Genomic DNA, 12,672 nt, shown 5'->3' on the forward strand with positions numbered 1-12,672 from the left:
GACATTTGTTGATTTCATAGTTTCATAATGGTTTTAATAACATAATTCAAAATAGCATAAAAATTGAAGTGCTAGGAGGGGAAGCAACATGTATAGCAAGATGCAATTTCTTCATAAGGATGCAGGTGTCCTGCTATTGTGGGTATTGTCTAATTTTCTCATAAAGAGACCACCCATTCTTCTCCAAGGCTTTCCTCATTACTGCACATTACATGCTAGCCCTGATACTCTCACGTTCATTCCCCTATCACCCTTCATTAGAGAATTTTCATGGCAATTTTCTTATTGAGCCTTATTCGTACTCATGTTGACTTATCCGCTTTCTAAATTATAAGCATCTTAAAGTTAATGATACGTCTTATTTGTGTTTGAATCAACTTGGTCACGTAACCCAGTGCCTTGCACTTAGTAAGCCATCAGGAGATTTTAAAAACTAGAATGAAAAATTGAATTGCTACAATAAAATACAACCCAAACTGCAAGATTTATCAAAGCAAATAAGTCAGAGAATTTTTAAATTACAAGCACATCCATTATGCGTGATGTAATTTCAAACTGTCTTAAATAAAATTCCAACATGTGAATCCACTAGGTCGTAATTATAAACATTGGTTCACAATGGACAAATCTAGAAAAAAAGTAGAGTACTCTTTATGACCTTATGAAATGACAAAAGGAGTGATTGGGTTATTTTTTGTTTTTAATGTATTAATAGTGAATAAAGAGAGGTCTCAATTTCTAACAGACGATTTAAATAAATTCCATGGAAGACTCTTTCTCAGGAGCAGCAGGATGAGTCACACCGAGTAAAAACACATTTAGCAAGCATAGTTTCTTACGGCACCCTGCCATTACAGACCCAACTGCTCTTCTAGTTCCAGAAATAGCGATTTCATTGAGTCCACGCTGCTGCCACAAATAACTATAACAGATATTATATGAGAACAGGAATTTACTAGAGCTTCAAGGGAGAAAGAACCAAATGCTACACTGACATTTCTATTGAACCATAACAATACCAATCATTTTATTTTTTACATTTGAATTTTTTCTAGTTTCTGGGTATATGTTTAGCAATGAAAGTAAAAGTAAGAAAGGATGGAAACAAGAGCGGGAGGAATGGAGGGAAGGAAAATCTGACTTTTTTTTATTGTTATTGTTCAAGCTGGTAGGGGGCCTAGCATAGGTGCAGGGGACCATCGCATTCCCTGGACCTCTGGAGATAAGATTCCTGTAGAACCCTCTTGATGTAGGAACAACTCAGGAGCGAGCCATTTAAGTGAAAGAAAATCTAAATCAAATATAGGAGCTTTTTTACAGAGATTAAAATGTTTCAGATTGTGTTCTACTAGTCAGCATTATACACGTAGAATAGAAAAACTAAGCCCAATTAAATGTAGACCAGCATATGTTTTAAAAGATGTGACTTTATATTCTCTCCAGTTAAGGAAGATAGAAAAGAACATGAGGAAAAAAAATTATGGGGGAGCCGATGGGATTATACTAAAGCTCCAAAGGGAAACTGTCTCCTATTAATACTACTAGTCTGTATGCTAATTTTATTAGTCCTTTAGGTTTAAAAAATTATTGATTTTTGAAAAGAAAACAATGGAAAGGGGTTAATAAAATTTGACTTCTGAATTTTTTATTTATGAGATGGAATTTCACTCTTGTTGTCCAGGCTGGAGTGCAATGGCCCAGTCTCAGCTCACCACAACCTCCACCTCCTGGGTTCATGCAATTCTCCTGCCTCAGCCTCCCAAGTAACTGGGAGTACAGGCATGTGCCGCCACACCTGGCTAATTTTGTATTTTTAGTAGAGATGGAGTTTCTCCACGTTGGTCAGGCTAGACTTGAACTCCCTATCTCAGGTGATCCGCCCACCTTGGCCTCCCAAAGTTCTGGGATTATAGGCGTGAGCCACTGGACCCAGCCAATTTATGAAATTTCTAATCTCAAGTAATATTGCATGGGTAAAATGTTGCTGAGTTTTGGTATTTTAAGATATTTTAATACTTAACTAAATTCCACAAGCCCAAGCTTTGGTGAAATACTTTCTTTTTTCTCATATTGATGGAAAAGGCCTAACCTTACCTTCTGTAGAGTGGGAAATCTTTTATGGTGCTGAAGATCAATTTACACAAAGAAGTTACCTCCACCTTGTGGTGTACTGACGTATTGACTCTAAAACTTAGAATTGTTTCCTGAGAAGTCTGTGTTTTCACCCAAGGTCTCATAGTTAGTTGTTGACAGAGATAAGACTACACCCATTTCTCCCTGCTCTCCAAACGGTACTCTTAGCTCCTATAAATGGGGTCAGATATTAGTTACAAGGTTGAAAACATTGAGTTTAGGATTAGGGAAATCCACAGGCTAACATGGGTTTCCCTAATATTTCAGCCTGTAATATTTAGGCATCTCTTTCGGTGAAACTAAAAAACCAGGCAGAAATGTATGAGATCAAGTCAGAATCAAATATTAGACATCTATAACTACATCACAGATAACCTACAGGATAGGATTTAGACATTGGTTAAGATAAGACAGAGATGGGACCCATAAAAATGACTATCAGTATTAGTTCGTTTGAAAATCTCTGCTCCTTTGTCATAGTTACCACTTTTTATCATCAAATCTTAAAGTTATTATTAGGAAAGGAGACCTCTATTGAATGGAATGCAGAAACCAGTGTAACAAACGATAGAAAGCAGGACCTAAGATTTAAGTCAGAGGTTATTTTTTCCTCTGGCCTACACAGAAGATGTAAGAAAGGAAACTGAGAAAAGCCCAGTGTCTAGCATTGAACTAAGAATGCATCGTAGTAGATGAGCAATTTTAAGTAAATGTCTTGTTGCATGGATGCACCATGGACATAAAAATTTCATTCATTCTTTTATCCCATAAACATTGGTTGCACACTATGAAGTGCCACATAATGCATTGGGGATGCAAAGATGAACAAGAGTTACTGTTACTCTCCCTACTATGGAGTTACTGACAGGTATTTCTTTGCATATGATTTTTTTAAAGTGCTGTGCAACCTGCCAGTGCTACAGTAAAGTTACAAGGAAACACATACAAATTTTATAATTTTACTTCTCTATGAGTTACAATTTGCTGTTAATTTATTAATCTTCTCTTTATGTTCAGTTTTACAAAATCAGAGGGAAAATATTTCTTTACAGAATGCCTTTACTTATATTTTTTATTGTTTTCTTTTATTCTTCTCCTGTTCTTTTAGTAGAGAAGTCAAATAAAATGCAAGCAGCAGTCTGATATTTAGGGACAGATTTTCTAGTTTTTGCATCATTCAAGCTTGACACCTGCATTTTGGGAGGGTATTAGGGTCAAACTTTTAATGTAGAGGAACCAAATAAAATCATTCAAATTAATTAATTTGTATTTCTTGTTAGTTTCTTTTGGAATGAAAACCACTAGACAAGAATTACTTTACATTGCTTTTAGATGTCCTAAGTGGTGATGTTTAGGGTTAAGGATACCTTCAGGTATCCGAAGGTTGGGACAATTTATATCATGTCAGGCTGTGGATAGACCATCCTGTGGGGCAGTGGTTCCAGAAAATGCTGGTGTTCAGTGTCACAAGAAAGCCGGCAGAATTTAATGAGTGCTAACAGTCTTCATAAGTTCCCAAGCATACCCTTTGATGGTACATACAGAAAAACTGACACATCTAAAACATTCTTTATAGATCCTAGCCATTTAGCGGTGGGAGGAGCCTTGGAGATCGTATACTCCTGGGGTTCTCACAAACTGAACTTTGGTTACCAGAATTACCTGAGGAGTATTTTTTAAGACAGAGATTCACAGTTAGGCCTACTAAATTGGAATTCTGGTGACGTGATCCAGGAATCTGGTTTTTCAGTCATCATCCCACATGAGTCTGAGAGCATCCAGATCTGGATGCCAACCACTGTCTAGAACAGTGAAGGGTTGGAATATTTTGCTCTGTTGCAAGCTCTTCAGTTAGTCTCACACAATTTCATGATGCTGGCAGAATACACGAGCATCCTGAATCACAGTGTTCATATTCTTTCTTTTGGAGACACGGTCTTGCTCTGTCACATGAGCACCCTGAATCAGAGACAAAGGGCTTTATTACTCATAGCAATAGCAGTAGCCAGTGTTCAGCACTTGCACTGGCTCCTCAACCCAACCCCCGGTTCCCACAAGGCAGTGCAAAGAGGGCCAGATGATACCAACAAAAGGTGTTTTAAACCAGAGGAATCCCAGGCTTGAGGAGCCCAACTCTTTCATAAAGAGCAGATGGGGGCAGTAAGGTGTGCACTTCGCTTGGGATGAAGACACCTTCTTTGTCCTCCAAAACTGCTTGCTGTGCAAACACCCTTGAAAAAAATAATCTGAATGAAGGCAGTCAATGCCTCTGTTCACAAGATGTGCGGAAACATGGAAGACAAAGAGAGATTGTCTCCCCAGGATAACTCGGTCCAAGTGTCTCATTTTAAGGATGAAATAACTGAGGTCCAGAGAGCTAGAGCACTTGGTGATATATTTTACTGGTGGCCACATGGGGCTTATCCAAGAACTCCATTCTTTCTATGCCTATTATACTCACACTTTCCCAGGCACCCTTCTTCCTTTCTGGCATAGGTTGCCTAGAGCTAGTAAGTTGTCACAGGTGAAATAATTGAACAGCAGGACCTACCGCATGAGTGAGCAGTAATGACAAAGCACAAATGGTGAGAGCAGGCCAAGAGAGAACCTGAAGTGGAGGCAGTACCAAATTCATCACCAGCCCAAGTTGCCTGCCCTCATTTTATTTGACTTAAAACTGTAATGAAATGGGTATGACTCCAGACTTTCATTTAAATTGAATGTAGTCTTTGACTTTGTAAACAAAGGGAAAGTTTTTGAAGATCCTTGCTGCTGTCTATCCCTGCCATTCAGCTCCCTAAAGAGTAAATTACTATGTTAATAAAAGAGAGCACTAATTAAGGTTTATAGTCAATTTTGCTATAGTCAATAAGCTATAGTAAATGTTAATAGAAAATGTTTTAAAAATCAATATAAATCTGTATAAGCTATCTAAAATCCTTTCTCAAATGAAGTGGGTAATAAATTTAACAAATTAGTAAATAAATTACCCTTAAGATCAAGCATGAGTAATATTCACAGCAAGGAAAAATGATGGCCCAAAACCACAATGGAGTTCCATATATAATATTTGCCTTTGAGAGGATAAAAGTTCATTAGCTCTGACTTTAATGGCAACTAAAGAGATCAGAGTAGGGAAATGATGATGAATGTTCACTCATTTTAAACAAGATGAATTCTTCTCATTTAAAACACTCATTTCATTTGTTGGTATCTTCTGGCCCTCTTTGCACTGCCTTGTGGGACCAGTGCAAATGAATGCTCTAGGCAACCTAGGCCAGCCTGGTGTCACACTCTGCGAGAAGATAATGTGCAATTTGGAAATCCAAATGGAGTACTACTTACTGGGTACTAATACAGGAAAACCTTACTGAAAACATGTCAATGATAACTGTTAACACCACTTAATACATTTAAAAAATTATTTTGTCTTATTTCAGATATCCTGGCCTGCCTTAGAGCTTTAGCCAGTTACTACATTATAGAACCTTGACATTTTTTAAAAAAACATTGACATTTTCACAAGTCTTCACAGGTATAAATACAACGATAGCAAAGCTTTTCTATTTTATGGGAGTTACTTTTCTCCAAGATCCAACATATTTATTGCCCTCTGAGAGTTAATACACATGTGATCATGAAATGAGAACTATAAACTCACCTTCAGATGAGTACTTCCTCGGTTCAGTTTTCATTCAAGCTACCACATTGGTTTCGTTCAAAGTTGTACCTTGAAAAATAACAAACCACCACATCCCATAGACCTTTGAGGTCGCTCAAAACCAATCAAACTATGACTCTTAAATCTGTGAATGCCAAAGGATCTGCTGTATAATAAAAGAGTACATGCAAAATGTCTTGAGTACATTTGGATGATTAACATGACCTTCTCTCTGCCCAAGGACAAGGACATTCCTGTGCAGGAAGAAGTTGAACCTGCCCCAGTTAGGAGGATTCTGAAATTCAATGCTCCAGAATGGCCCCACATGGTGGCAGGGTCTGTGGGTGCAGCTGTGAATGGGACGGTCACACCCTTCTATGCCTTTTTATTCAGCCAGATTCTTGGGGTAAGTACACAGCTGAACTAGCTTTCTTCTTCTCATGCTTTTTATTTTCTTATTTTGATAAGTCAGCTCTTGTTTTAAAGTATTTAGCTCTTTTCTGTTAGCTCATTTTTCTCATCTCTAAATAACGAAAAATATCCCCAGTCTCTATCACATGGAAGGTAAGAAGGCAAAGTTGTACACTCTCATTTGGGTTGGCAGGGCACTCAGAATCATTGCACCCTAAAAAAATGGTACTGTCACTGAAAATTTTGTGTTAGAAGAGGGCAATTTATCTAGTAATACACATCAAACCTAATCAAAATGCAAACTGGATAGACGGAATAATACAAAAGGATTTTAGGGAAATTTTGATCTTGTTGAACAGCAGAGGTACAAAGTTTAACTTACATAGCAGGTGTTAGTGTTTGATGTATAGTTCTCTATTGATTGTACCATTGAAATAGGAATGTGGATAAGAAGCAGAAGAAGAAAGAGGGAAGTAAATGAGGCATGAATGAAAAATAAGCTTATTGTAATTTCTCACTTCCTAGAATTTCTTATATTATCTATCTGACTTTATTGTTATAGGCATAACTATGAACATTTATTAGGTAATATCTAAGCACTTTATGTACAATAGTTCATTTAAGTTTACTAATAACCATCTAAGGTAAGTATTTTTATTATTCCTATTTTACAAAGGAGCAAACCAAGGCACCGAGAACTTAGGATAGCAAGTGGTGGAGTTGGGATTCAAATTCAGCCTGTATAACTATAGAGCCAAGTTCTGGTAAAAACCTTGCCATTGCAAGAGTAGCATTAAAATTTGATCATGGAAACAGTACTGAAAGATGGCTGACTAGATGTAGTTAGTATGTATCTCTCCATGAAGAGGAATCAGAATAGTAAGTAAATTTACATTTAATTGGCTCACAGTTCCACATGGCTGAGGAAATCTCAGGAAACTTACAATCATGGCGGAAGGTAAATGGAAAGCAAGGAGGTAAATGAAAGCATGCTTCACATGGCCAAAGCAGGAGGAAGAGAGGGCAAAGGGGAGAGACTGCAAACTTTTAAACAACCAGGTCTGGAATAGATCATCTGGGCTAGAACATTAGGATTCACCAAAGAAGTGATGGGAAGCACAAAGAATAAGAAAGGAGAGAATTCAAAGCAGGATACCCCGTTAGGGACTGCTTGAGAGCCACAAGAGGCTTTTGTATATGGGCAAACAATAATAGAGAAACCCCCAGGGCTCCAAAATGGGCTTTTACAATCTTGGTCATGGGATAAATCCTTGAACCACTAGGGTCTTGTGCCTGACAAGAAGAGCTGCCTAAAGGTTGCACAGAGATGTTGCTCCGGAAGGGAAAAACCACACAGAATCACACAGGCATCTGATCCTGGAGCAGCCTCAGCCAGGCATCATTTTGAGAGCCTAGATACCAGGGATATACAGACATGTGCTGCCTCTGCACTGCTCTAGAGAGGGAGAGGGGAGACCAGATACTCCCATCAGCCCTGGGAGGGTCCCTGCCACCTTCTTGTGGGCTACTGTTGAGACTGAGTCATGAACAGACTCACAGTAGAATCATACAAAGATCACACTACTGTATGAACCCAAAATCAAAGCCAAAGCATCTTAACAACATATATATATTCGGGAAAAAATTGTCTTCTGTAAAAGCAAATTCAAAAAATTGGAAGAAGCAACTGGTGGGGCATTGCTATAAACACACCTGAAAATGTGCAAGTGACTTTAGAACTGGGTAACGGGCAGACATTGGAACAGCTTGGAGGGATCAGAAGAAGACAGGATGATGAGGGAAAGTTGGAACTTCCCAGAGACTTGTTGAATTGTTTTGATCAAAATGCTGATGGTGATATGGATAATGAAGTCCAGGCTGAGGAGGTCTCAGATGGAGATGAGGAACTTATTGGAAACTGGAGTAAAGGTCACTCTTGCTATGCTTTAGTAAAGAGTCTGGCAGCATTGTGCCCCTGCTCTAGAAATCTGTGGAGCTTTGAACTTGAGAGAGATGATATCTGGTGGAAGAAATTTCTAAGCAGCAAAGCATTCAAGATGTAGCCTGTCTGCTTCGAAAAGCCTATCTCATTTGCATAAACAAAGAAATTACCTGAAACTAGAATTTATATTTAAAAGGAAAGCAGATTATAAAAGTTTAGAAAAATTCACAGCCTAACCATGTGGTATAAAAGAAAAACCCATTTTCTAGGGAGGAATTAAAGGCTGCAGTAATTTGCTTAAGAAGATCCAAATGTTAATAGTCAAGACCACAAGGAAAATGCCTCCAGGGCATTTCAGAAACCTTCACAGCAGCCCCTCCCATCACATGCCTGAAGGCCTAGGAGGGAGAAATGGTTTTGTGGGCCAGGCCTAGGGCCCCACTGCTCTGTGCAGCCTCAGTTCATGGTGCCTTGCATCCCAGCCACTCCAACACCCAGCCATGGCTAAAAGGGGCCAAGGTACAGCTCAGACCACCACTTTAGAGTGTGTAAGCCCCAAGCTTTGGCAGTTTCCATATGATATTGGGCCTGCTGATGCACAGAAGGCAAGATTTGAAGTTTGGGAGCCTCTGCCTAGATTTCAGAGGTTGTATGGAAATGCCTGAGTGTCCAGGTAGAAGTCCACTGCAGGGGCAGAGTGAGGGGAAATATGGGGTTGGAGGGGAAGTGAGGGGAAATGTGGGGTTGGAGCCCTCACACACAGTCCACACTGGGAGACTGCCTAGTGGAGCTGTGAGAAGAGGGCCATTATCCTCCAGACCCCAGAATGGTAGATCCACTGAGAGTTTGCACCCTGCACCTGGAAAAGCCACAGACACTAAACTTCAGCCCCTGAAAGCAGCTCTGGGATCTGTACCCTGCCAGAGGCACAGAGGCAAAGCTGCCCAAGGCCTTGAGAGCCCACCCTTTTTACCAGTGTGGCCTGGTTGTGAGACATGGAGTCAAAAGAGATTATTTTGGAGCTTTAAGGTTTAATGACTGCCCTGCTGGGTTTTAGACTTGCATGAGTCCTGGATCACCTTTGTTTTGGCCATTTTCTCCCTTTTGTAGCAGAAGCATTTACCCAATGCCTGTACCCCCATTGTACTTTGGGTACACCTTACCCATAAAGACATATAACTAACTTATTTTTAATTTTACAGGCTCATAGGTGAAAGGGGCTTGCCTTGTCTCAGATGAGACTTGGGACTTAGACTTTTGAGTTAATGCTTAAGTTATTTAAGACTTAGGGGTCTCTTTAGAAGGCATGATTGTGTTTTGAAATGTAAGAAGGACATGTATGTTTAGAGACATCAGGGGTGGAATGATATGGTTTGGCTCTGTGTCCCCACACAAACCTCATGTTGAAGAAGGGACCTGGTGGGGGGTGATTAGATCATGGGGGAAGATTTCCCCCTTGCTGTTCTTGTGATAGTGAATGAGTTCTCACAAGATCAGCTAAAAGTGTGTAGCATTTCCCTTTTCACTGTTTCTTCCTCTTGCTTTGGCCATATGAAAATGTGCCTTGCTTCCTCTTTTCCTTCTACCATGATTATAAGTTTTCTGAGTTCTCCCCAGCCATGTGGAACTGTGAGTCATAAACCTCTTTTCTTCAGAAATGACTCAGTCTCTGGTATAGCAGTGTGAGAATGGTTTAATACAGATGCCAGTCAAAAAGAATTTCTTGAAATGCCAAATAAATAATTTAAAATATTGATTTTTAAAGATAATAAGATGCAAGAAAAATCTGAAAACCAATAGAAAGAAATTAGAAAATCAATTCAGGACATGAATGAGTAATTTACTAAGGAAATAAATACCTTTTTAAAAATATAAGCAGAAATTCTGGAACTAAAAAATTTATTGAAGGAAATACAAAATATACTTTAAAGCTTAAATCATATACTAGACCAAGTAGAGGTAAAAATTTCAGAACTTTAACACATGTCTTTTGAAATAATACAGCCAGACAAAAATATGGAAAAAAGAATAAAGATAATAAACAAAGTCTTTGAGATGTCTTGGACTAAATACAGTGACTGAATTTGGACTAAATAAAGTGACTGAACTTATGAATTATCAGTATTCCTGAAAGGGAAAAGCAATAAAAAAGTTTAGAAAACATATTTAAAGAAATCATCAGTAAGAACTTCCCAAGTCTATCAAGAGTGTTAGACATCCAGTTCAGGAAGTCCAGTGTTCCCCAGGCAAACACATTGCAAAAAGGAATTCACCATTACGTATTATGTTCAGAATGTCTGAAATCAAAGTAAAGGAAAGAATTTTTAAGTTAGGAAGAGTAAAGCCTCTACTCACCTAAATAGCAGTCTTTTCAACAGAAACCTTATGGGCCAGAAGAGAATGAGATGGAATTTTCAAAGTGCTGAAAGGAAAAAAAACAACAACAAAACTGTCAGTGAAGCATTTTGTATTCTGCCACAATAAGCTTCATAAGTGAGGGAGAAATGAAGCTCTTACCCAACAAGCAAACACTAAGAGAAATTGTCACCACTAGACTGGACCTACAAGAAATGCTCAAAGGGGTCTTAAACATAGAAGCTAAAAGTCATTATTCACCATCACAATAACACATGGAAATATGAAATTCACAGTTTATATAAAACAATCACACAAAGAGGAAGAGAAAAAAATGGCATAACAGAATTTAATCAAACCACAAAGACAAAAAAAGAGAAAAGGAAATAAATAATTTATGAAACAACTTGAAAATAATCAGTAATATGACAGGAACAAAGCCTGACATATCCCTTGAATTTGTGAATCCCAAAAATCTGAGACAGGTCTCAGTTAAGTTAGGTTTATTTTGCCAAGGTTGGGGATGTGCACCAATGACACAGCCTCTGGAGGTTCTTATGACATGTGCCCAAGGCAGTCACAGTACAGTTTGGTTGTATACATTTTAGGGAGACATGAAACATCAATCAATATATATAAGATGAACATTGGTTTGGTCTGGAAAGGCAAGTCGGGACAACTCAAAGCAGGGAGGGGGCTTCCAGGTCATAGCTACATAAAAGACAAATGGTTGCATTCTTTTGAGTTTCTGATTAGCCTCTCCAAAGGAGACAATCAGTTATCCATTTATCTCAGTGAGCAGAGGGGTGACTGAATATAATGTGAGGCAGGTTTGCCCTAAGCAGTTCCCCACTTGACTTTTCCTTTTAGCTTAATAATTTGGAGGAACCAAGATATTTTTCTTTCACAAATGTAAATGGATTAAATCGTTCACTTTTAAATACTGATTGGCAGAATGGATAAATTAATATAATCCAACTAAATTCTGACTGCAAGAAACTCACCTTACTCATAAAGATATATATAGACTGAGAGTAGTGAGGCATAAAAAGATATTCCGTGCAAATAAAAACCAAAGCCGAGCAAAAATAGCCATACTTATATCCGATAAAACAGACTTTAAATAAAAAATTTAGAAAAAGGGACAAAGAAGATAATTATATAATGATCAATTCAACAAAAGGATATAACAATCTTAAATATATATGAACCCAAAATCAGAGTATCCAAATTCAGAAAACAAATATAAGCAATACTAAAGAAAGATAGGGCAATACAATAATAGTGGAGAATTTAAGACCCACTCACACACTAGACAGATCATCATGTCAGAAAAAAATAACAAACAAATATTGCACATAAACTGGACTTTAAACAAAACTTAAACGACATTTACAGACCTTTCTACCCAACAACTACATTCTTTTCGTCAGCATGTGGAACATTTTGCAAGATAGACCAGATATTAGGTCGCAAGACAAGTCTTAGTGAATTTTTTAAAAAGCTAAAGCCATATCAAGTATCTTCTCAGGCCACAGTGAAATAAAACTAGAAATCAATACCAAGAAGAACTTTGGAAACTATACAAATACATGGAAATTAGACAGCATGCTCTTGAACAATCACTGGGTCAATGAAGAAATTAAGATGGAAATTAGAAGAAAGTTTTAAATGAATAAAATGAAAATGCAACATACCAAAACCTGTGGGATACGGCAAAATCAGTGCTAAGAGGGAAGCTGATAGCATTAAATGTCCACATTAAAAAGTAAAAAGATTACAAATTAACATTTCTTGAAGTGCAACTAGCATTGCACTTCAAGAAACTAGAAAAAGGCCTACCCAAACCCAAAGTTAGCAGAAGAAAAGAAATAACAAAGACTGAAGCAGAATTAAACAAAATAGAAACAGAAAAATACAAAGGAGCAATGGAACAAAAAAAAATTGTTTCTTTGAAAAGATAAAATTGATAAACTGCTAGCTAGGCTCATCAAGAAGAGAGAAGATTCAAATAAAGGCAATAAAAAATGAAAAAGAAGACATTATAACAGATATCACAGAAATAACAAAAGATTATCATAGACTATTATGAACAACTAAACTGAAAAATTTAGAGAAAATAACTAAATTCCTGGAAACATGCAACCTAACAATATTAAATCAGGAAGAA

At 37.8% G+C, this 12,672-nt stretch overlaps 1 protein-coding gene across 7 annotated transcripts in view; it reads left to right on the forward strand.

Moving 5' to 3' along the window:
• Positions 1-12,672, forward strand: part of ABCB11 (ATP binding cassette subfamily B member 11) — a 141,932-nt gene that overhangs the window by 87,995 nt on the left and 41,265 nt on the right. For all 7 annotated transcript variants that reach the window (XM_074399528.1, XM_074399529.1, XM_074399531.1 and 4 more), the window contains one exon: positions 6,036-6,200. In XM_074399528.1, coding sequence (XP_074255629.1) covers positions 6,036-6,200 — 165 coding nt within the window. The remainder of the gene's footprint in view (positions 1-6,035; positions 6,201-12,672) is intronic.

This window comes from Saimiri boliviensis, chromosome 5, assembly GCF_048565385.1.
Source record: "Saimiri boliviensis isolate mSaiBol1 chromosome 5, mSaiBol1.pri, whole genome shotgun sequence".
Classification (NCBI taxonomy): Eukaryota; Metazoa; Chordata; class Mammalia; order Primates; family Cebidae; genus Saimiri; species Saimiri boliviensis.